Source organism: Accipiter gentilis, chromosome 14, assembly GCF_929443795.1.
Source record: "Accipiter gentilis chromosome 14, bAccGen1.1, whole genome shotgun sequence".
Taxonomy (NCBI): Eukaryota; Metazoa; Chordata; class Aves; order Accipitriformes; family Accipitridae; genus Astur; species Astur gentilis.
The window spans coordinates 25,529,386-25,554,987 of NC_064893.1; the positions used below are offsets into that span (position 1 = coordinate 25,529,386).

Consider the following 25,602-nt stretch of genomic DNA (forward strand, 5'->3'; position numbering starts at 1 on the left):
AAATCCCTTATATTACATAGGCCGTAGCTACCCCTACAAGTTTAGCCAGCTTAGCAGCACTGGCATTGCTGGTGGAAACCCTTCTTCCGATGCAGACATAGTCATCCCAGTACAAAAGCCTTTCAGTGAAACAGCTGGTGATAGTTCCCTGACTTGGCATAAGCTGTGCTGATTCCAGTGTTTTTACACTAACAGAGCTGTGTCTATACAAGGGCTTTTACCATAATAGCTGTCTTAGCAAAATTAAAAAAAAAACAACCACCTTAACCAGCATAGTTATGTGGTAAGCTGCATAAGTGTAAAACAAGCCTTGTTAAAGGTTTCAAGAGCGCGCTTCTCTGGTTCAATGCAAAATGGTGAATTTATCTCTAGAAGGAGTTAACCCCCGCTTCCTGCTTTGCACAGTTTTGTTATAAGCCATTTCCCATCCACACATTTTTTGCTTTTCATCTCCAAAGCCCCCATTTTACAAAACTGTTATCAAAACAGTTATGATTTTGACTGAACTGAAAGAATTTCTGTGTGAAACACCCATTGTCACCCCTAGCTGGCAGAAGACCACTGATTCATTTTCTTTACATCCTGTACTTGCTCATATGACAGCTTTGCTCTGTCTCCAGACTTTGCCCTCAGAAATGAGGGTGTTTCTAATAGACATACCTGTTCTCGGTGACAGGTAGCATACTACTTGCCAGCAATCAATCATTCACTTCTAGAAAGCAGGTAGTATTCTTTGATACATACAGTATGAAAGGAGTGAGTCTGATGGAAAGACAGAAAAAAGAGAGAGTAGCTCTGCCAATCCCTCCCTTTTGTGCAACACATGTTTTAACAACCTACGGCATGGCCCACACTACCCCAGCTCCTGCAAACCCAGACAACAGCTTCACGTGCCTTTGGTACCCTCACGTCTGTGCAAGGGATGCAGCTGGCGGGACCTGGAATCCCCTAGGCAAGTTACAGTTTTACCAGCGACTTTTTGCATCAGCTGAGGCAAGTCACTTAAAAGCTCTGCGCCCCTCTTCACCCATCTGTAAGAGCTGGGGAAAAGCTTGTCTGCTTCTTTCTGCAGTGGAATTATTTTAATTCATTACCATTTCTCTGCACTGGATGAATAGTGTCACTGGACTGAAAAATGTTATTGTTGTTATCCCTTTAAATTGAAAGTGGATTGAAGGAATAAAAGTAAATGTATGGTCTATTTTGGCAGTTGTCTTCCAACAGATGGGTGTCTATGGTCTTCTTTATAAGAGCTGTCTGCTGTCTGTGATTCAGACCGTCTAAGGAATGCCATGAGCGTGGAGTAAATGGACAGCAAGTCTGGGAAAGGACTTTATTGTGGTTAAGAAGCTTTCAATTCCAAACTGCATGAACAAGTTCTTTTTTTCAAGTAACTCTTCGCCAGTATTTCAAAACTACCATTGAAAATTGCTTGATGCCTTCTGAAAACTATGCACTTTCTGCTGATAACAGTCCACTGGTTTAGCCTTCAAATGGTGGCATGCCTTCCACCAGCAAATCACTAGAATTGGGGTTTATTGTCTTGGTGCATCAGTTCGCAGTGGGACCCTGCCCATCGAGGCACCAAGAGAGTGTTCACGTACCCATCCTGCAGTGTCAGTTCTTGGCGGCGGTGCCCGTGGTCTCCTAATGGAATCTGCATGTTCTTTTGAACAGGAAACGGCTTTGTAACACAACTTGCCTGTGGGCACTTACTGCACCAATTAAAGATTCCTGAGCTTGAGAACAAAGAGGTGCCAGTGGAACTATGGTTTTAATCACTTGATTCATTTTCTTCCTTCCTCCACTGCTGATTTTGGATATATGGGTTTTTCTTTTTTTCGCTTTGTTTTGTTTTGCATGGTTTTAGACAGCAGGACAGCCACTCAGGAAGACTGCTGGGGAAAGAGCAGTCTTGAAAAGGGGCTGGATTTGTCTGAATTTTCAAATAGCAAATTGTTTCTAGACATGAAGAAGAACATCAGATGCCAGCCTGCCATAACAATACAAATACTTAGTTCTTATTCATGTATGCAGCTTTTTTTTTTCCTGAGAATCCATGTGAGTTTTAGTAACATGAATTAATTAAATGCTTTACTGGAGGGAAGGATAACAAAATACCTTTGAAGAATGGTAAACTGAGGTACAGGGAAATTAAATACTTCACTGAAAGGCCAAACTCAGACACAACCCAGAAGACCTTCCTCCTAATACACTGATCTTTCTACTTCCTGCAAACAGACTACAGGTTTTTGGGAGCAGAATCACCTTCTTGTTCTCTTTTCATATTGCCTCTAGAAAAGACTCTGGCATATGACTTAGATCCTAACATGACACAAACCCACAATAGCAGTGATCCAAAAATAAAGCATATAGTGTACCCACAGAGTGCTGTAAGGTCCCAATAGAGAACAGAAAATCTGGAATAAAGTGAGTCAGAACTTCAAGAATGAGTCTGATGAATACATAGATTTGCTAGAGTGTTTGAGCTAAATGTTTTGGAGAACATACATGCTTCACTCTTAGTCAAACTCTGCCTGAGCAGAAATGACCACACCTTCTATGAAAAGTAGTTCTAATTAAAAACAGAGCATGGCTTTTTTTTGATGCAAATTGTTGTTCTAACTGAACCACAGCCTATTTGCAATATTCAATTCACTCCTGTCTAAAATGCCAGGAAACAGGAACATTTACCCCTCTGCCCTGTATTGCTATTTTACTCTGTGCATGGACACATGACAAAAACAACTACAAAACGAACTAAAACATGCTCCTAAAGCCACCATCTTCCGTGCTTTCTGGGGATGATATCAATACAGTGTTAAGAAAGAAAAGCGTCTTCTCTACAGCCAGGCAGGCAGCCGGACTCCTGGCCCTTGCTAATGCTGCTCCACTGCTTTAATGCACGGAGGGCTTAAAACTGCCTTTACCGTGCAGCTGAGGTTCCCCCAGCACAGGGAAATCCCCAGTTGGCAGCAAGCTGACAGCGCTGGCTTTGTGCCACCCCTCCTCCATCCGCCGTGCAGGGGCTGGGAAGGGCGAGCAGCATGCTCACAACGTGCTAGCACGGGAGCCAAAGCCCTATGGACCATGCGAGCTGCAATGGGAGGCCCTGTGTCCTGTCTTCCCTCCTGGCTGCACTGACCCTTCTCCTTTCACCCACACATGCACGCCGGTCTCCCCGAGGAGCACATGGAACCAGCGTGGATGCCGAGCAGGCGGCGAGAGACCAAAGCCAGCAGGAAGGAGCTCAGTCCTGGACTGCCGCTTACTCAGGGCTGACACAGTAGCTTTGCTTCTTGGGTCCCCAGGAGACCCAGGGTTTCCTGGAGGTACACCCTGCTCAGGCTTATGCCTAACAGCTACCGGCCTAAAGAGAAAAAAGCTGGTCAGAAAAGAAAGATTCTTCCTGAACATGGAGGAAAGAAGGGATTTCAATTTTATTTCATGCCACTGTGGGGACAGACTGCAGATTTTGTTGTTGTTGAATGAAACAACACAAAAAGAAAATGTAGGGACCTAACACACTCTGAATGGTCTTGGATGAGACCCATGGTTAGGGCAATGGTTACTGCAGCGGGGAGCAAAACTGCACAAATGAAGACACTGCTCATAGCAAAGGTGATTGAAAGTGCTGGGCGATATACAAGCACCACAATGCACACCCTCCAGATCCATTTTCTAAAGAAATATCTGCTGTGTCTGAAATTTTCTGTGAAATACATGAGTTCACTATAAAACATCTCTGCTGATCGGCAGTCTGATAAACCACTACACAAGCATCTGCCTTGCTTTTCTTCTCCCCATTAAAGATTGCTGGTGCACCAAAAATAATTTAGAGCTGCTGTATCAAGCAGACAGTTCTGAGTGTCAGATGTGGTTAGATAGTTACTATTTGAATAATGACAATCATTTTTCTTTGTAAAGTAAAAAACACACAACATGACAGCTGAACCGAAAAGAACTAAATCTAAGGCAGGCAAGTTGATAACATTTGAGACAACAGCTACACGTCCATTATTTGTATATGGAAAGAGCCTAACACCATACTTGACACTCAGTCTCTACAAGCCACCTCTAGATCGTGTCGCATCTGAGTGCTTTAGAGTCTGTGATGCATTTATCCTCCTATTGCTCTTGTCACACGATCCTCGTATCTGTGTCACAGATGGGGAACTCTGGCACATGGCAGCTGAGCGGCTTCCCCAGGGCTACACAAGAAACCTCTGGCTCTGCAGCACGAGCATGGGCAGGCCAGGGCACGACCAGCACCCCAAGCCCTGGGGCACTGGTCTCTCGATCCCCCTCTCCCTCGATCCTGCCCCACCAAGGGATTCTGGACGGTGCTGCAAATAAATAATTTTTTAACTGGGTTTGTGCTTTGAATAGCTAACCTGATTGCTCTGAAGGTGTTGAAAGACCAAAGTTCTATTTGTCAACATATTTCTGTGGTTGTTTGTGTAATCTTTACCGTTGTGGGAGGTTTTGGTTATGAATAATATTAAGATGGGGCCTTGGCTGAAACGTGCTGAGCATTGTCTCATCCGATGGCTTTCACTTGCATTTGAAGCTTATCACTGCTTGCTGGCATTAGGCTGGACACCTCATGCATCCTGAAGGATGTCCTGACCACAGTTTATATTCACTTCCAAAGTTTTTCCAACAGTAACTAATCTCTGAGGCAGAGGTGTGCAACAAAGGTTTCTCTGCCAATTTTTCATGAATAGTCTCTTCCTCTGGGGATTTGTCTTTACACTATTTGATATCAAAAAGTTACAGATACATATATTTTTTGACAGAGAAATATGGAGATATATGGAGGAATATGTATATGAAGGTAGACATATGTGTGGCAATATCTAACCTGTATCAGTCTTCCTAATGGCTGCATTTCCAAATCCAACCTCTGGGACTTGATAGCTACAGCCTTCCTTCCAGTAACCATGCATTTCATAATTAAGTCTGGGAAGGGGAAAGTTGAGAAGTTGCAAGGGGGCTGCATAGGCTGGGCTGGGCACCCCTTGCTCAGACATAGCACTGTCAAGAGGATAATAGAAACAAATGCTCCTTCCAAGAAAGCATATGGTAGGTCTCTGCATCTGCAATACAGTCAGAAATGAGCTACAAACATGCCAAAGTTACCACTAAGGTAGCCAGCATGGATGGTACCAGTTGTGCAGCTACTGCATGAAGAGTTCCTCACACATAGCAAAACACACCTGAGAAGGTAGGTAAACACTTGCCATCACCTGCCTTAAGGTCCATGCTGTTTTGGCTACACTGCTGGTGCTATTCAACCTTGAGAGCTTACAGCTTTATGAGCTATGGTCCCACATTTGACTCCTTCCTGTGGAGGTGGAACCAGCTCTTATCTTTACAAGGTGGGAGGTAAAGACAGGTTAGGTGTGCTAAGTCCCCAGTATTATGTGCCCTGTGGAGCAGTGAAGGCTCTGAGCAAAGAACAAATCATGGTCTCCGGATGAAGGACAAATACTTTTTTTTACAGCAGGGAAGATATGAAAATAATGAAGGGTCTTGCCAGCAGTGGCAGCAGGAAGCTGGAAGAGGTAAAGAGAAACAGCAATTGTGTTAGCTATGAGAAGTTCTTCTCTTGTCACTTCCAGGAAAGCTCAAAGACTGGGACAGCATACCCACTCTGAGAGGCAACAGCTTCAGGAATGAGGAACTGATGGAGCGGGGCTTGTCCCAGGTCATTCAAAAAGTTCGTGGCAAAGCTCAGAATAGAAGCAAAGTCCAGAACACCAAGGCTGCGTGTTTACCACGAAGGCAGAGGACAAGAGTTGACAAGAGGAGGTCACAACCATAGAAAGGGACGAAAGCTGGACTGTCAGCAGAAATATGGAGAAAGAAGAACAAAGAAGAGGGAGGAGGAAGATGGGGGAAGGGAAGAAGAGAGAAGGGAAGCAAGAGACAGTGGTTGCCTAAGAGTTTGTGCATCAGCGGCAGTGCACTCATGCCAAGCCTGGCTGCAGAACCATCAGCTCAGTGTCTATCCCTGAAAAATCACAGCAAGACCTAACAGCTCACTTTATCTTAGAAGAGCTTTCTGGATAAAAGGGATTTGAGGGTAAAGCCTCCATAATCCTTTGGGTTTGCTTTCTTTTAATACGATAAAGCACAAAAATAAACTTTCTAGTCAGGAAAAATATGGCTTTTGTTATGTTTTGAGTCACTTTTCCCCAGCAGCAAACAAAGTGGCTTTTCAATTCAAGTCCTGAACATTTCAGAATGAAATGTTTTGCACAGTCCTAAAGTAAATCGCAATTCTCCAAGTCACACTTCTAGCTAATGTAAACTCATTGAGGTCAGTAAAGAGACTGCATGTGACCGATCTTGCCTGGCCTGACTTGGGTGGCATAATTGATAAATTAATCTCTAGTTGAAATCAGTTCAGGATGGTCCAGTCAGCCAAGCAGAAGCCTGGAATTTCATTATTAACTTGCTGCTATTCTGCCTAATGGCTCCCCTTAGCATGGAGGTTGAGTGCACCCTTGTGAGCTATCCTATAGTTAGATGTTACTAGCCTGATTCAAAACCCAGTGAAATTAATTTTGCAGTCCATTTTGGGAGTTCATTTAAGTGGACTTTTGCTTGAATCTGATGTTTGCTAGCTTTTACTTCAAGATTCTTTCTTTTTTTTTTCTTTTACAAGGTTTGTACCAAGTATTTTTAGAAACGCGGAAGAACTTCTCAGACTCTCATATTAAAAGAACCTTAAAACAGTGTTCAATTTTACTATTAGAAAGACTATCTTGCTTTGTTATCATGCCCCACTCCCTGAATGGGAAGTGGATTTTACTTAGCTATTTTCTTGCAGATCCAGCAAATCTCCTAAATCAAATTCACTGACAAAACCCAATTCAACACTCCTCTTCAGACAAGAGGACCAGTAAAAACTCTCCAGATTTTACTGTGATGGCACCAAAGCTATATCAACCACATTTCGAACACAGACTAATGGAGAAAACCATCCAAACTCTACTCTGCCCACAAAAAAAAGCAATGAAGTCTGTACATGATACAGCCACAGTGCACTCAGTACCTAAGTTGAAGAAACCTCTTGTTCTTCTTGTGTTTCATGGGCACAGTTTCACAACTCTATGTGAGTAACTGCAGTAAAAATACCAAACTACTGGGTGCTTACAAAGCACATAATGGTGCACATTCACAAGATCAAACCATGCATGCAATTGCTTAGACTGAGAGGATAGCAGCAGTGAATATATGTGAAAATCAGGTCTGTACTTCATGCATAAGAACACCCTATATTTGCAGCAATATATCCAGCAACATCACTCTGTTTCCACTAAAATCAATGTTGGGTTTGCTACTGGCCTTTATGATTGCAGCATCCAGCTGCACTATTAACTTTGCATTGATTTCCTCTTGCAAGGAACATACTTTAATAAAAGAACCAATCAACCAGATTGTCAATAGTTGCCTACCTAAGAATAAGCAGGATATGTTCAAAGAAAGCTTTACTCTAAATTATATTCATTCCTAAAGGCTAAATCTGCTGGCTCACAACAAAGAAACATCATTGTTTTACTTATCAATGTCCTACTGTTCATCTAGAACATCTGCAATAGTTTTGCCTGCAGCACTACCCCATTCATTACAGGCCTTGATAGACTGTTCAATGGGCTTTTTTTTGGTACAAAATGTACAGAAGCATTTTACAAAGTGGACTTTGCCCTGGTATGAATAATAAAAAAATAATTAATTAAAAAGTGCATTTTGTTTCAGAATCTCCATTTTCCAAACTAACCTTTGGCAAATGGAAACAAAATGGCAACAGCTCGAAACCTGACAGCTCACTCCATGGCACGAAGCAAGACAGAAGGTTTCTGCAGAACACTGTTTTTTGCTCGGTTGCCAAAGTGCATTGCCATCTACCAAAAATGCAGTTGATGAAAGACCAAAATACAGCATGAGCAAACAGCAAAAATCCACACCCATTAAAAGCAGGCCATGTTGGTTTTGTGCCGAGGAACAGGTGGGATTTATAAGTCCTAAACTGCCCCGCTCCCTCCAACAAACTGACCCATACAAGAGAAGAGCGGTGCTTACCGTCATCCAGATATGCTTGGTCCAGATTCTGTTCCTGTTTAATAGTGACTCCAGCTGGTAACACTTCCTTCTGGTCGCTAACCGGTGGTCCATTTTTTGCTGCTCGCTGGCCTGAGGCTGTCTGCTGCTGAATCACGGTAGGATATGAACTTGGACTTAACCTTTGTGCTTGACTGACCTGGGGCTGGCTGGATCTTGCAACATTGGATGTAAAATTTTCACAGCACATGATGTGCTGAAATTCTTGGTGACTTCCACACCTCAGCTGCTGGTTTGTTGGAGAATAGTGAATCACCGGAGAAGACTGCTGGTTGCCTGGAGAGTGGTGGAGCACCGCTGAAGTTTGGCCTGGAGAACCAGCGTGAACCAGCACTGACCGATGGGCATCTGAAATAGCAACTGGTGTAGCCATCAAATTGGATTGCTGGTAGCCCAGTTGGCTCGGACTAAGGCTCTTGCTTCTTTGGTATATTACAGCGGCCGGATTCTGCTGATGGTATCGAGAATCAGGAGAAGAAAGGCCTGAGCGTAACTGCTGGCAAGGAGCCATAGTGGCCACAAGACAGGAAGGGGATTCGGTGACCATTGTATGCTGTGAATAGTAAGGCTGTGTTACTGTTCCCAGACCACTGTGTACTGTATTGCAGATTAAGGCTGGATCATAGTCATCAATGGGCTCTGTTTTGATTGATGGTACTAGAATAAAGCATGCAAAGGACATTATTTGTAACAAGCTGATGAGAAACAGAGAGGTTTTCCTTGAAGTAATAAGAGATTTAAGCCGTTTACAAGATTTGCATGTGCGAGCTCATATCTCGCAGGCATTGAGTTTAATAAATCACATATATGCAATCATGTCAGAGACTCTCTTGAAAGCACTCTACACTTAGATGTTCTTTAAAATCTTTAATGATCTATTTAACCACAAATTTTTGAAAATTGAGAAAATCAATACTTCAGCTCATTCTGGAACATAAGCAAAATAATAAGCCATAGACAGGTGTTTCTTGTAGTACTTCCATCTCAAAGGAACACTGAATAACTAGAAATCCTATGACATATGCAACTCCTCTTTTTCTGTGAAACATTTAACTGGTGACCAAAGGCACAGCTGAACTATTTTAGGGCTTTCTTTTTAGCTCCTTTGCTACATGTAACTTCCGCAGTACTGAGAGCTGAAGATCTTTCTGACACCATCATTTAAAAGACCATGATTTTACTGAGAGTTGTGTGAATCTTGGTGTGGGTAACTGATGGTCCCCTACAGACAAATTCTCACATTTCTAATGCTTTTTGTCAAATCTTCCCCAAAACTCAGTACAGAAATACCATACAATGGAAACCATACAATGGCCATGCAACTGGGTTATTTTTTGGAAGTATAAAGCTTCCTTCTCTGAAGTGGCCTATTTTAGGGATCATATTGAGATAATATTGTACTTCTCAATAGTATTCCATAACACAACAATTTAGCAACTATACAAAACCTTCACACTGGTGATATCCTATACAGTTCATAAATTCATGGAGAGGACCAGAGATTTCCAGCCTGGAGGAGACCGAAATAAGAATCAGAATGAATGTTTGCTCATCCTTAGAAACCAGTCAAATTAAAACATCATTCTGAAGCTTTCAAAAAATCTGGTACTGTTATTTTATGCTTTCTGGTTTCGACAAACACAATAATCTGATTTTCTCACAATATTTTTCTCCCAGCCAAAGCTGAGAAATTCTGGGAATCTCATTAGTAATCCTACTGCATTTATTGTGACATGGCTCACCAATTCCCAAGAGGAAGAACATCAGAAAAGCATTCATATTTCTCTCAACCAGCCTCATTCTGAAGAATATACCGCTCGTGTTCCTCCATACCAAGCCCTTGTTACTTTCCCAGATCTGATGTTATCTTACTGTCATACACGTCAGCTGGGGAAGGCAATGCTCATGGTTTTCACAGGGTCACATCATGTCACAGACTCAAGTCTGCTCCCACTAAGGCTGTTGGCAAACTTCCATCAAGTGAATGGGGCAGCATCAGCCCATTGCCAAGACAACTGTCCCATTAAATTTATGGGAAATTCCTGATCATAAATCACGTGCATCCTTTAAACCAAACAGTTGTTGAGTGCTTAGCTGCACTCAGCTGAATTAAATTAGTAAAAATATAGATCCTCAAATAATGGCAAGAAAACAACATAGCAGAAAACAAAATCTTGCTCATGAGAACTAGGCAACAACTTGCTGTGTCCTTGACAATTACCTGGGTGATAGGTAAAATGCTGGGGTTGGCTTCTTTTTCTTTTCCCATTGATGACGTAAAAATTCACCTTCACAGCTGTGCGAATGTGCTTGTTACGGTACTCTGGTACTTCTACAAAAAGCATGCTCTGAAACAATGAAAGGTGACAATACAGAATTAGTAACTGAGACTGACCAGAGATTCTTGGATGCATCTCCCCTGTTACACATCCAGGCATAAAGGAAGATAAATCTTCCTATTCATCCCTATAAAGAAGGGTATGAAAAGAAGAAAGGGAAAAAAGGGCAGATGGTGAAAGACGATAAGATTTTTGGTACTAGGAAGCTGGTTTCTATGTACTGTATTCTCTCTGGTACTTGATGTTGTCCTGAACTTAGAGAAAGAAGTCTCAGCTACAAATAAAACACACAGAATGGTGATAAATGTGGGGGCACTGTAAATCACACTGTGCTTGATAAACAAGCATGTATTGCAGAATTCCCTCTTTTTCTTAAACTTGATTATTCTATAGGTTTTTCACTTATACGCAGCCAGATCCTGCTTCCATGGAAATTAACAGCGAGTCTCTCGTTCTCTTCCGCAAGGGCAGGCATGGCCCATGGCAATGTAAGTGCTAGCTCCTAAATGCACTGAACTACTACAGTAAGGTTCCATTAAGCAAAGTGAACAAAGAGGCTCATTCCCTTGAAAGATCAATGTGCATTTCAAATACTGCAGTATAAATCCTGTCCTGCTAAGTACAGTGCACCCAAGACTTCCATACAGGCAAAAGGAAGTCAGGACAGCCAGCATCCTGCAGAGGACAGGGCTGATACAATAGAGTCTTCTGCAAGAACACAAAATCTAGCAGTTATTCCATTTGCTGTGGGTTACTGCTAAATGAATAGTTTCTTTTTGCAACACATTTACTGCTGAAGCATTTGACATTTGTTCATCACAGCAGCAAGATAGCTGCTCTTTCTGCTTTTGAGACGCTCTTTGAAAACTACCCCTTGAATACAACTTCCTGTCTGAGAAGCCCAAGGAGAGGACATCCAATGTTTTGCATACTTACAGGCTGGCTCTTATCTTTGTCCACTGTTGCCTCCATTTCCCAGATCTGCTGCCCATCTAGAAGAATATCACAATATTAACCTCACTGTATTTTTTTATATCATAAGGTTTGACTTAAAAAAAAGGAAACCACTTAAGGGCATCAAGTTAGTAAAGCTCTCAAAATGGACTTAACTTCAAGCACCTTCCCAGTCCTAACCAAAAGCAACAGCATTTAATTTAAACATATCATTGAACACTTCTCTCGCCAGGAAAATACATATTAAAATTAAATGTTTATGTAGAAATTAGCCAAACTGAGGAATGCAATATTTAGTACACGTGCAACATGTGCTTTTTACCAGACTTGATTTCAGCCAGTTTGACTGATGGAGGGCATCAGAAGGTCAGATAACTTGTTAAGAGTCACAATTGGTCAGCAGCTTAGCAAACTTTCTGCTATTTTAAGCTAAGACCACATGGCTCCCCACCAGTGGGGTAAATGGTGGAATGGCCAAGGAGGTGGAAGAAGGACTAGCTAAAAATCCAGATCTCGTACAGGGTGCATGGAGATGGAAGCAAGCAAACTGAGCCACTTCAGGGCTGATTTCAGAGGTGCTGCACAGCGAAACTGGCAGATGCTCTGAATTCTCACAGGAGCGTAGGTTTTTCTAGAAGTAGTTCAACTGGGACAGATTCTTACTGTAATTGGGAAACCAGCTGTATAGGGTGCTTGATTTCTGTTATGCATGCCCTCTTACTATTTATACTCGTTTCTTATATGTGCAATATGAAACCTCAGCACATGATATCTAGCAATACAGCTCCTCTGATCAAGTAACAAGCCCAACATCTCCGACAGTGAATCCATACCTCAGCACTGCCACCACTGCAGGCTGTGACAGAGTGCCACCGGCAGCCCTAAAGTCACTACAAAGCACCAAATATTCACCATACTCAGTGTAAAAGAACCTCATTGCATGTGTGATAGCCGCTACCTCTGAACCACTGAAAGTCTTTCTGCTCTTAATTACATCCACACAGCTCGTCTCCATTCTGAGTTACATAAAATTGTATTTATAGAGGAAAATAAAATTTGATCCCCTTGTATGCAATACCATTAAAGTAACCCCAGTGCTATAAGAGTACATCAGTAGTGACATGATATTTGTACACAAGACTGGGCGCTTCATCTGTATACAAATATTTCTTAAATCTACTGTCACCCACACTTCCCAGAAACATCTTTTAGCAATGCCTTCCTTATTACTTTTTTTTTTTTCAGATTTTAATCTCTACCGCTTTGATTTTTATATTCCACTGAGCCTTTTAGCCAAGCAATTTGCAGAAGAAAAATATTGATGGGAAAAAAATTGCCTCATACCTTTCTGAAAGCTTGATTTTAAAATGAATAGGGGACACATATCCAAACGAACTGATGTGACTTGAAATACTGCAGCCGCAAGGCTGGTGTTTGCTTTAGAGAGGGGGAGGCAGCTCCCCGGCGCGTTTCGGCGGGGGTTCCCCAGACTGCACGCCCAGGTCTGGCCGGACAGGGGTGGAGGTCTCCTAAAAACAGTCCTTCTCACAGGACTTTTTATTTTTCCCAATTCTTGGAAATACTGCAAGAGCTGCTTTTGTCCTCTGTTATTTAAGTACTTCTGCTTCTGGCGAAAAGGGAAATGAAAGAGTATTTTTAAATGCATTTTGCATTTTTTTCTGTTGTTTTCCTCTTTGTTCTCCGCTCTGCGCAGACAATGAGCTGACAGATGTGCTCGGCTCTCCGGGCAGCCTCTCCCTGAGCGGGACTCGAGCTGCTGCTCCACAGCCAGGCCAGGCCAGGCCAGGCCGCACCAGGCCAGGCTGCAGCCCCACGGAGGGCCCTGCCTGCCCCAGCTCCGTGTCCTCTCAGCCCGGGGGTCCCCCCCAGAGTGCCCACCGCAGCAGGCAGGACCTCGCCTCCCCTAGCACCCTCCACCTGAGAGACCTCTGCTATGCTTTGGGGCCTGAACACCCACCATGGAGGGAAGGGTTTTCCCTGAGGCCGTCGTCGCCAGCAGCGTGCCCCTTCCTCCCGCAGGATGGGGCGTTTGGGCAGGCTGCCTGGCTTGTGGTGGGGCAGGAGTGGGCACGGAGAGCTGGCTGGGCTTCCTCACCCCTCACCCTTCCCGCTGGGGAAGCGGAGGCAACCGAGGAATAGCTGGAGGTTTGGTTCCGTCCATCAGTTAGTTACCTGTGAGAGGGGAGAGAGAGCCCAGGCCTCCAGCGCCTCCTGCCACTACAGGCACAGCATTCTGGTGCAAGGAGAAAACGCTAAATAAGTCTGACTTTTTCCTTTTTTTTTTTTTCCAAGTGTTTCAAGCTCCCCTGCAGTGAGTCAGTTGTCTTTTCTACGCTAACACATGGATTAGTGACGGACTGCCAGAGCAGAGACAGCCTAAGCAAGCTGTGTAATTAGAGCCTGCAAGGCTCTCGCCCAATTTGCTGTTTAGCCCTCACATCCCAAAGGACCGCTGTGCAAAGGAATGGAAAATACTTCCTTATTTAACAATAAGCATTCGCTTTGGCCACTGCTCTGGACTGTTGCAGGTTAAATCTATACCCCTGTTAACACAGCTAACTCTGCACAGTTGCTGAAATAGTAAACAGCTTGGGGAAGGGGTAAGCCACCAAATACTGGGGGTTTAATCCAGCAAATACTAAATGCATTGTCTGATGACAAGGCAGTTAATGGGCGGATTCATCTTCCAGGTGATCTTTATGGAAAGAAACCATCATAGTAGGTGTTAAGGAACCTCCCCACACCCCCCAAAAAAACCCAAAGGATAAATTCTTATAGTTCTCTGAGGAAAAGAGAAGGGAAAAGGAAACAACAAAATACGTCATAAAATAAGAGCTCTGATAAAGACGCACATTGGGAGCTGTCTAAGCAATGCAATATGAAGATGTCCTGACAAGGACAGCCAAGTGGGAATATTTGACATTGGTTTTCCTCCAGGCAGAATGTTTTCATCTTTGTTTCTGTACTGCTAAATTCAAACAGGCTGTGCAGATACAACAGCACTAACTTCACAAAGAAGGTAGAAATCAAAAGGATTTGTTGGGCCAAAATGCATTAAAAAAGGAGAAACGAGCCTCCAAGTCATCTGCCATATTCAAGAGGCCTGTAAAGCACATGCAACCACAATCACAATGGATTTGATTTAGTAACTGAGCCACTGAAATTGCACTAAAAGCTAATGAAGCCAACCATAAAAATCAAACAATGTTTAGGCTGAGTCCAAAGTCTGTGGGGATTAAAAGTAAGAATGAGAATAAGGCCAACCAAACAAGAAATAAATGTATTTGGGGTTATCATTCTAATGATGATAGATGCTTCTGTTTGGATATATTCATGCTTGTGGCAGCTAAACAGGTTTCTAATTAATCTGTCAGCACCAGCAATCCCTGTTCTTTAAGCACTGAAGCCCTGTTGAATATAACCACTCTGCAGCTCACTCCCTGACCTTTATGCTTAAATATCATGATGTTGCTCCATCTGTCTCACTGCTTCACTTTCATAGTTGTGAATGTACAAACTTTAGCTCAAGACAATCAATATTTGCTTTTCCTTTAACCCCTCTGGATGCACACATTACGGTGAGCTTTTGGCAGAAGGATGAGGGAGGCTGTGAATAAAATGAAAAATACAACTGCATTGAGAAATCTCTCTCTACTTTATCCTTTTTGCTGGTAATGAAAAGAAATCCTTTGATTATGCACACTCAGAGAGTTAATGAAGAGCAGGAGGAATAAACTGAGAAGTCTAAGGCCCATCTGTAAGACAATTAGAGGAAATTTTGAACAGAGAAAACTTGCACCAAACTGTCAACACATTTATCATCTTTAGATTGTGCATAAATGAGGATTTTTTTTTAGGAGGAAATTAAATTGGATGTTTGAAGAAAGTCATCAGCAAAAATGGGATTTTTATTGTAAGGTTGTGCTAAAAATCATAACGCTGATATGATGGTAGAGCATAGCCCCCAACACAAAACATGCGTCACGACCTGGCTATGCTGAAGTAGGCCCTTTTCTCTAGTGCCAGTGTTGCGACCCAGGTGGTGCCTAAACACTACAGATGCATTTTGCTTTGAGCAGAAGGCTGGGCTCAACAACCTCCGGAGGACCCTTCTGGCCTTAATTACCCTGTAATTCTGTCATGCCACAAACGGGACAAATGACTGGTCCCCTCCCTGCTTGCAAACCAAGAAGATAAGCCCCAACTTGACTAATAATCTAGAATCTACAAGTACAGACGGATATTTATTGCGCATAATTAAACCTGCTTTGACAGTGGAGAGGTAAGAAAACTGCAAGAGAGCAACAGCATCATTTTTGCTGAAGTACTGTAAGAGCGTGAGCGCACAGATGTAGAGAACGTGTGCTCTGCAAGCTGCATTCAGCACTAGTCTGTCCTGACAGTGATACACGCCAGCCAGAGCACTGCAGGGGATGTCCCAGTACATGCGTGGATCACAGGGGAACTTGGTGCCAGGTCCACGTGTGTGGTGTGCCTCAAATTCTACCTCCACTATGGGGAATTCGATCCGCGCCTCTGAAAAGAGAAGTAGCTCCACTAAAGATGATAAAATATTTTTGGATTTAGACCCTGAGGTCTTACCAGCCATGGCTGCCTCATGCAATATTTTTACTGTTGTGGTTCCCCGCTCATTTAATGGTTTGTCTTAGTTGGCAAGTCTTTTAACACCACAGGTCAGTGAAATGTTCAGGAAATAGAGATTTTTGTGCTGCTTCAGGGCTATGAGACTTAGCATTAAACCCTGATGAGAGATCTGATTGTGTCAGCACTCTTTGGAGGAATGAATGAGTTGTTGGAAGAAAGTAATTCTACCCTCTGTAACTCAAACAGTGATCATACCAAAAGTCTTGCTTCAAACTTTGGGGAAAATCAAAACGTCAGACTGCATTAGGAACATTTAGGGTGATTCTCTGCAGCCCCTTATAGGGCTTTTTTTAATTAGCCAATTAAAGGTTTTCTGAACCAGTTACAGCCTTTACACATTATTCACGATCCCTTACTCTGACTTTGGGGTCAGTAACTAGCAGAGAAACAAACTTACTACTTTATTTGAACAAGCATGACTGATGGACTGAGAGGTTCAGGAAATTTTCTTTGCAGTTCTCTCCAGTCGAAGACTAAGTATACTATTGTGCCGATTCTGTATGTGATTCTGTGCCTGCATGTGATTTTATGCTTGAAAATGTACATTGCTTTTCAGTCAAGCATTACACAAATTACTTAATGAACAACCTGTTACCTTTTTCCCAGGCAGCAAACCATGTTAGCTCCCCAAACAAACTGAGCCTGGTAGCTGGTGGGACAGATGCCCCGACTACACATTTCTGCAGAGTTCCCTTCGGGCTTGCAATGAATTGTCCCTATTCACTGTGTTTCTTGGAAGGTCTTCCAAAAAAGCACAATGATTATCGCTGTCAGCTTTTATCAGTAGATGATAGGCATCTCTGGAAAACAGTCAAGGTTTTTTAGAGTCACCCCAAGAACAAAATAAACAGCAATGAATGCTTTCCAGCAGAACAGACACCAGTTCTGGGATGCAGAAACCTTATGGGCAGGGGAGCACTCACACAAAGACTCTGCTGCTCTTTTAGGGGACAAATTCTCATTTCAGCTGGGAAGTTATTCTGCTTCATGTCAGTGCAAGGTTGCTCAGCATCTGCTCCTAAGCAGTTGTCTCCTTCTGAGCTTTTACTTCAGAATAGTTTTCAAACTTTAGAGCAAACACAGCATAAATTAATTTAAAACTCACAAAAGTAGAGCTATTGAATTTTTCACTGAACGTGATTTTCATGGATTTCTTTTTCTTTCTGAAGCAAGACTGCCCACTGCAGTTAATGAAGCTCTGTTTATGAGTTGAGGCCAGTGCCTTCATTTCACTGAGGACATAAGTTTGAGTCACCATGGCCAAAGATACAAGTCAAGGTCTGGGAGGTAAAAGGCCAATGGATTAGTCATCCGCCATCCAGCCCAGCCCCAAATCTGACATTTTGCACAGTGAGAACAAGTCTAGAGGAGATTTCTCCCCATCTATTGTTGAGGAATTCAGTTCACGCTAAAGTAACACACAAATACAGTAGTTGAGTAGTGAAGCAGCAGGGGCAGTCTGTCATTCCAGAGCTCTTCCAAATGATTCCTTATGCCAATACATCAAAATAGATATGTTGTTTTTTTAAGATTATACGTGTGTGTGTGTGTGTGTGTGTGTGTATAAATTATTAAACAAAAGCTCCTCTCAAAATAAAACCACTGGGAACCTCCATGTAATAAAATGAGTCACACCAGGATGCGATGACTAAGTGGGAGAATAGGGAATTCCACTCCCCATGCCAGCTTTCTACATGATCAATTTTCTGTCAACAGGTGATGGGAGCTTGTCTCTCTGCCTTTTGTTTATTCCAAGAATTATTATTATTTTTTAATATTCTCTTTAAACAATTAAGATTCAAAGCTGAATAATCAGGACCAGGCATACTTCCACTAGGCGCCCCCATAGTAAACACTGAGCCAGGGAATCCAGGCCAGTAGTGGCTGCCTGTGTTAATAAGGATTTACCAGCTGTAAAATTCCAAAATCTTGTGTCATACGGGGAAACCTTCCAAAACACTGGATTCCACCCTGTCTCGCTGAGTCTCTAACAGCTATGGCAACTCCGTTTCTGCAGCCACACTCTTGCATTTTCATGTGTGTGATCCTTAGATTTTTTCCTGTTTTGCAGTGTTTTTCTGGGATCCCCAGTTTAATGTCTGACAATTGCCCCATGGGATTACAAGAACACCTGGGGCAGGCAGCACATTTCAGCCAAGGGGTAAACCTGTGGGCAGAAAGGTTTGTTGGGTTTTCAGCAGCTATAATAGCAAGGAAAAGCAGAAGGTGTCCCATTTACCCTGAAACTTTCTAATTTGCACAGCAAAAAAGGGCAAGCTCTAATCTGCCTGATTAATGCTTGTTACTCTTCAATGTGCACAAATGGTGGGAATTGCTGAGACACTTTCCTCTTTTGCTTAGGAAGAACAAATAAAACAGAAACTCAAAGAGAACAAAACCTCCCTGATCCTCCCCAGTTCTGACATCTTTTTGTACAGAACTACCAAACAGGCCCTGTGCTCTACTTTGCTGCCGCCTTACTTTGGTGCACTGCAAGGCACGAGGACGGGAGATCCTGGAAGGTGATCACCTTTAGCTAAGGCAAAAATCAGGTGGGCCTCCCAACAGAGACATCTATAATTTATTCCCCTGGTTCATCCCATTGCTCTGCAGGTTTTGAATAGAGAAGGTATGCATCTCCAGCTTTAAATGCTGGACTCCAGCCACAGACTGCATGGAGCAGAGAAAGTGCTCTTTCTAAACTATCAGGAAAACAGCAAGGTAACAAATTTATTTCATATACTCTCTGTAGAACCTCACATGTTGGAAACAAATTGAATAATTTAAAATTACAGTACCACCCTCAGTTTTGCTAACTCTATAACTATTCCCACATATTTGTGCTTTTTTCCTTAGCCTTTCCCATTAAAAAAACTAAACAATAGTTTGGGTTCTTTTCCCCAGAAGCTGGGCTTTTGTCTCAGGTTGAGATGTCTTAAAAACCTACATTGTAACGCATGTTCAGCAGTGGATTGCGTCTGCAACGGAGTTATGATCCTAGTTCTAAGATATGTCCTGTTCCTCTCAATTCTCCATAACTTAAACCCTCTATTTCAGTTCATTAATTTAGAATTCAGTGAGAGAACTGGAGCTTGGAGCTTGCATTAAATATTTAAAGTTGTTTGTCAGGGTTAAATAGCAAACATCTCTTTTGGATGGATCTAGGAAAAAAGTGGAAGTTTAAAAAAAAAAATTTGGTGTCTTCTTTGTCTTTAATTTGCCTGAGAAAATTGCATCATTGATTTTGCATCATTACGTTCAAAGAGATACTTGTTGAAAATAGTTTGCTTTTTTTTTTTTTTTGCATTCCCCAGGAGCTTTTTGATCATTCATGAAACTGTCAGACTAGTAACAGGCATTTAGTTCCCTGTTTGGGGTAGAGTGAGACATTTCAGAGTTGACACAACAGAAAAGGGGAACACTGCTGTAGACAGTCTTACAATTTCCTTTCACATCTCCCATAAAGGACCATGATCCTTAGCCCTGGTTCCTCACTGTCATCAAAATCAATACACAAACCACCTTCTATTCACATTATACATGCCATAATGCCATCCCATCACAGTTTTCTATAGTGAATTATCCTGCCCAGAAGACTGTTTCACGTTTCAAGTAATTTGGCTGATTTTGAGCAGATCTATATCAACTTACACAATTACAACACATACAGGCTGTAAAAGGCATTTACTGCATAGAAGAGCACTTGCAATAGTGGCTTTACTTATGATAAAATGTCAGCCAGTATCTGCCTTGGGATTCTTGGGTCTGGGGCAACACTCACTGTAGACTCAGCCTCCCCAGGAGCTTCAGCTCAAAGTAAAATATCACACCTTTTAACTCCTTGCTTGTCAAGGCTGCCCCCTCTTCCCATTATTGCCTGGCAGTATGTAGCTGTTCATTGCTCCAGAACTGATTGCTGAGGACTCCCACACCCCACTAACGAAGGATTTACCCCATTTCACTGAACTCTCTGGCTGGTTTTCAGAAGCAAGTCCCATGCCCAAATACCCAGAAGTATTGAGCTCTTGCTGCAGCTGCAGGCCAGAAGGGAGTGATGTAAGAAACCATAAATTCTTAATTTTCTGTGTTTTTAAAATCTATTATATCTAAATACATATTCAACAAATCATCACTATTGCCATCTATAAGTTGTGAATATAAAACCTTTCTAGGGAGCTGTGATTTCCTTTTAAATTTTGCAGGGAGAGGTACAGGAAGATTGATAGCATCATTGGGTTCAACTTGTGTTTTAGAAACAAGTCTTTTTATAGAAAGTGGAAATTCCAAAACGAGAGAGCACTGCTGTGCTTATCTGCTAGCTTGTGATGCAGCTGGAATACTGCAAAGTGCAAATTTGAGAGCAAAATCACTGTAAAGCCTGCCCATTTGCTTCTAAAAGTGAAAGTAATATGTTTTGAAGAAACGAAATTATTTACCCAGAGTTAAAGCAAGTCTGCAATGAGAGATGTACAGAAGTGCTGGAAATCAGAGACACACTGTGAAGTAGCACAGCTATCATCAGAATAGTTATTAACATTATTGTTATTCCAGTGATAGGCAAGACATTACAAGGGATGAAAATGAATGTATTGGGATGAAACAGGTACATGTGGCCATGGGTGCTTCTGAGCACACAAGTCACTGCAGTTAGCACGCCTGAATGTGCAATGAGAGCCTATCTCCTACAGCAATCCCCAACAGACAGCAACACATAAATATATACCTGCGAAGCAGAGAGCCACCAACCTCAAAGAAGATGGGCACAGGCTGGACACCTGATGCACACCTCAAGTAGCATAATACTGCTCCTGCTGTGCATGAAGACATGAATGCTACTGCCGTACCTGAAGCAACAAACTCTGTGAATTGTATTTCTGATATTTTAGTAAAGCTGCCAGGTATGCCAAAGGGGCTATAGGAGGGAGCCAGAGGAGATACAAGATGGAACAAGAGGGAGGGAAGATGAAAGGCTCGTGGGTCTTGGTATCCTGGCACTGGCACAGGCTCTGTGGTTTGCTTCTAGGGTACAGAGGCGAGTGCATTCCATTCAGACACAGCATTTTGGGCACTGTGCAGATGAAAGCCTCAACTCGCCACTCAACTCAACACACTGAACACAATGGTCCTGATCCTGGCCCTGTGGTGAGCTCTCCTGAAACCAGTAGACATCCAAGTATGTTCAAGCTCACCTGCTTTAGCTGTTAGCGTCCTAAGAAAGCACTGTCACTAAAAGATCACCGAGGTGACAGGCATGCAGAAACTCAAGGGAAAAAGAAACTAGAACTCCATTGCTTGAATCTAGAGCTGGAAAGATTTATTTTTGTCAAACGGACTTTGAGCGTCCATGCTTCAGAGGCCTTGACAGCTGCATCAGTTCAAAGGGCACAGAGAGCACCACCTCCTCTCTTTACACTGCATGGCCGAATTGAAAGATTTATGGTGGATCTACTCCAAAGATGTACGCTTTCTGTTTGGGTTGTTCTTCCACCACCCACATTGTCCTAGCAATGATTCATGATGTCCATGTGGCCACCATAAGAGTTTGGCAGGGGAAAGCACAGTCCATTTGCACTTTTCTCCCAGAGAAACACGAAACTCCTCTATCACTCACAGCAGAACAGCAGTAACCAGTACACAAATGGGAGTAAACACAGTGCAACCAACAACATCTGACTTGCAAATTATTACATGACAATTAAAACAAATAAAAGGGGTAATTCCAAACCTTTTCTTTTTTTAACTGTACTGTAAGATCTGGGCCCCAACCAAACACTAACACCCTTGACCTTTAGCATATTCCAAATCCTTGATAGCTGCAAGGCTGCTTTTCAAGCTCACTCTTCCAGATCAAAATTAAAAGAATACACGCACTTCCAAAATTTCTATCTGTACAATCTGATCTAGTTGCTTCCCCTGACATATTTTTATTTAGCTGGGCTCAGTTACATGTCTCTGAGTTCAGATCTTAAAACTCCTTGAGCCAAACTCTGCTTTCGTGTGCTGGACTGACTGTACCGAATTCATGAGTTCCCCTGGCTTCCAACAGCCACAGATTACAATCTTTCATCAGGAAGAGATAACCTTAAGAAGAACTCAGAACTGTAACACTTGCATGTTGGTAAACCTTATCATTACGGAAAAGAACGCTGTTTATGCATCAGCATTTCGGACGCAAGTCCTTCATCCCCGTGCTCACACACAGAGCGCTGAGCTCCAGCCCCTTCAGTTCGCTTCCTGCTGCCATTTCCTGTCGCAAGCCTAAAATGAGAGACACTGACAGACTTCTCATTGGCAAGCTCATTGCAATAGTTTCTAGTTCGCGTAATGCAAGGCAGTTATTTTCATAATGACTTCCCAGCATAATTTGGGGAATATTCTTTATTTTCCAGGTATTTCTAGGGAAATATCTGTAGTGCTGTGTAACGGAGCAATAAAACCTGTTCATTGTTGTTCTTAGAAGTGTGTTGTATTTCGGTCACAAATATGAACAATTCTCTGTTTCTCTGCGTTGCTCATAGTGAGTGAAGAACTGCCTACGTGATCCGGAGGAAATTGAAATAGGTGTTGAGTGTCCGCCCGAGGGATAAAACCTAATTTACAATTGTGAGCCCCAACAGCAGGTTCCTCAGTTTCCTAAGGCATACCGACTGCCACCTTCTCAGCACCCACTTCATTGCAGACACTGATTCAGACCCCAGATTCAAGGTGCACCCAGATTTTGGAGTCTACAAAGCAATTAACAGGAGAATATCTCACTGTACAAAGATAACGGCACAAAGGTTTTTGAGGAAAAAAAGAGTCTTGCTAGTCTCTTCTTAAACACTGGACAAACAAGCCAAGCCTAGGAGCTCTGTGGAGTATGGCATGTCAAAAGCTATTAGATGGTTTTCTACGCTACTGCTCTCACCCTTGCTGTTATTAGTAGAGCTAAAACTGGCGGCAAAAGTGGAAAATCAAATACCACTTGCTAGCACAGACAAGGCTTGTGAGCTGTTAAAATGAAACTCAAAGAAAACCATCTTTCCCCTGCGAGCTTAGCGCATCTTCCTGCCTTCACGAAGGTGCGATTCTTTCACATGCTCCCGGGGCAGCATCGCACCCTGGAAGAGGGCGCAACAATGACAGGGTCACGCCAGCGATGCACTATCCACCCACCGGCATGTTTACTGTGGCTTACTTTACTTCTGAGCAGCTTATCAGCGCTTTTTGCAAGGTGCTGTGCAGATCTGATCTGCAGCGAGCGAGCTCCCCGAGGCGAGCGCAGGATCCACCTCCTCCTTCTACCCAGTGACATTTCTAATTGATAAATTGGGCTGCAGAACTGGGCCTTTTTGTTCTGTGTTCATGCAGCCTAACGCAACAACGACTAAGCATGGCCATGGTAGTGATAATTAAAATTTTATACAGTGTATAATGAGGGAAGCTGAAAGTCACAGGTGCATAAGATCCTAATTTTCAGGCAAGCTGGGACACTCATTAACCTCTGGCAACCCAAGCACAAAGGCTTAATTCTCAACATGCTGCAGTCAGCCAGTCTGATCAGCCCCTGCATGATTTACATATCCAGCTCAGCTTCTTAACCTTCCTCACCTTAAGATACACCTATTAAAGAAAGCAATCTTCACTTAAAAGCACTTCAGAGCGTACCTGTAAGAGGTATTGCTGCATTATAAAACAGTGCATGGATACACAGAGAACTAGCTCACCTTGAGCACAGAGCAGAGTCCCCTTATAACCCACTGCAAACTACACAGACTTCTGATTCAGATCAAAGATTTGACTCTGGGCCTCCCATCCTCTAAATTCCCCCTCTGCCAATCATCTATTCAGAGTACAGCAGACTGAGACTGCCTGCAGAAGCTGAAGGGCAGTGGGAAAGGCAGGATATGGAACACCAGCATGCAAATCCCTGCTCCAGACTGGGCACTGCCTCTGGGATAAGTCATGCCTCTCCACTACCAGGAGGTTAAAAAAAGGAAAAAAAAAAAAAAAAGAAAAAGAAAAAGAAAAAAAAAAAAGGCAGTTTCCCCAGGAGTGAAGAAAAGCTTTAGATTTAGTGTGGAAAATGTTGTTGTTCTTTTTACTTTCTAACATCTATTCCAGCCAGAGCCTTCTCTGCTCTTATATGGAAATAGGGGCAGGGCGTTTTGGATGTTTCCTCGAAATGGCATTAAGAACTACCTCCTTTTAGTGTATCATCTCCTTTAGTTACTGCAAAACATTCTTGGGACAGGTACTGTCGCAGGCTGCCAAGCATGTTCCCATGCACCTTCACGATTCGCTGACATCGACGGAACAGTGGCAGCACAGTGGGAAGGAATTAATACACGGGCTTAAAAGGAAATGCAGGGTGCCAAGAAAATTGCTCTGACTGCACAGGCTCATCTGAACCTTCACAGTTCAGAGGCCCAGAGCCTTTCATTCTTGCTGTAAACCAGCATGGCTTGCTGGTGGTGTGGGAAGAAACCGGGACCCACAGCATGCCTTTTTTTCCCCCATGTCATCAGCTGATGCCCACATACATTAATTTTTGGCTCAATTATTACTTTTTGCCAAAGCCATTACCCCATAAATCATACACACGCTGTTCACTTGGGCGATGCAATTTCTTAAATCACTTGCAAGTCATGGGATATATTGCCTAGGCTGCCTCTACCTTAGTTTACCGACAGAAAACTTAGGAGCAACATGTTTTCTTAACAGCATAAAGGGAACACAAAGTTTACATAAAACAGGCGTATGCTTTTTCATACTGCAGAGTCCTTTGTCTCACTGAAATCAACAGGAGTAAAGGGTGGCAGAGTCTGGCCCTTCATATTTGCAAAGTGCTTTTTTGATTCCTGGACGTTGTTGTTATCCTTGCAGAGCACAGTATTTAGAATACAGAAATGAAGCCTAATGAAGGGTAAGTTAAACAAGTCCAGACCATTTACAAAGAAACAAATGCCCCTTTGCAAAAGCCTTAGAAAATCCAATAAAATACACATACTGCTTAGTGAGGTGAGATGAAATGCCTGCATGCATATGACATTCAGCTCTGAAAAAACAGGTAACTAACTACAGCAGAATGCATTTGTTTGTGTTTCCTCCTGTAAACAATAAAAAATTGATTTCTGCTGCCCACCTTAACCATTAGATCATGCTAAGCATGTTTTCTGGGGTCAGGTATTCTCTGAGTTAGAAATCAAGTGATGTTTGTTATAGCATGTCATTATGAAAACACAATACAGAGAGCTTAGGAAAGGCAGTTAATGTGATGCTAGGCAACTAAATAACTCCCAGTAACCATTCTTTACTCCTATTATTTATCTATATTCATCCAACACCAGTCAGGGCTTGGGATCATCTTGTACTGGCTCTGTGCAAGTCCAGCAAATAAGTAGACAAGATGAAAAGAGAGAGAGAGAGAATCTACAATCTGCCACTCATTCCCCCTTCATGGTTGCTCAAGAGCTAGCAAGATTACCTGAAAACTTTGGCAAAACATGTTTTA

General features: G+C 42.7%; 1 protein-coding gene across 3 annotated transcripts in view; it reads right to left on the minus strand.

The window, feature by feature from the left end:
- NFATC2 (nuclear factor of activated T cells 2) overlaps nt 1-25,602 on the minus strand; it is a 94,366-nt gene that overhangs the window by 26,933 nt on the left and 41,831 nt on the right. For all 3 annotated transcript variants that reach the window (XM_049816698.1, XM_049816699.1, XM_049816700.1), the window contains exons 7-9: nt 11,406-11,461; nt 10,352-10,478; nt 8,092-8,787 (exon numbers count right to left, since the gene is read on the minus strand). In XM_049816698.1, coding sequence (XP_049672655.1) covers nt 8,092-8,787; nt 10,352-10,478; nt 11,406-11,461 — 879 coding nt within the window. The remainder of the gene's footprint in view (nt 1-8,091; nt 8,788-10,351; nt 10,479-11,405; nt 11,462-25,602) is intronic.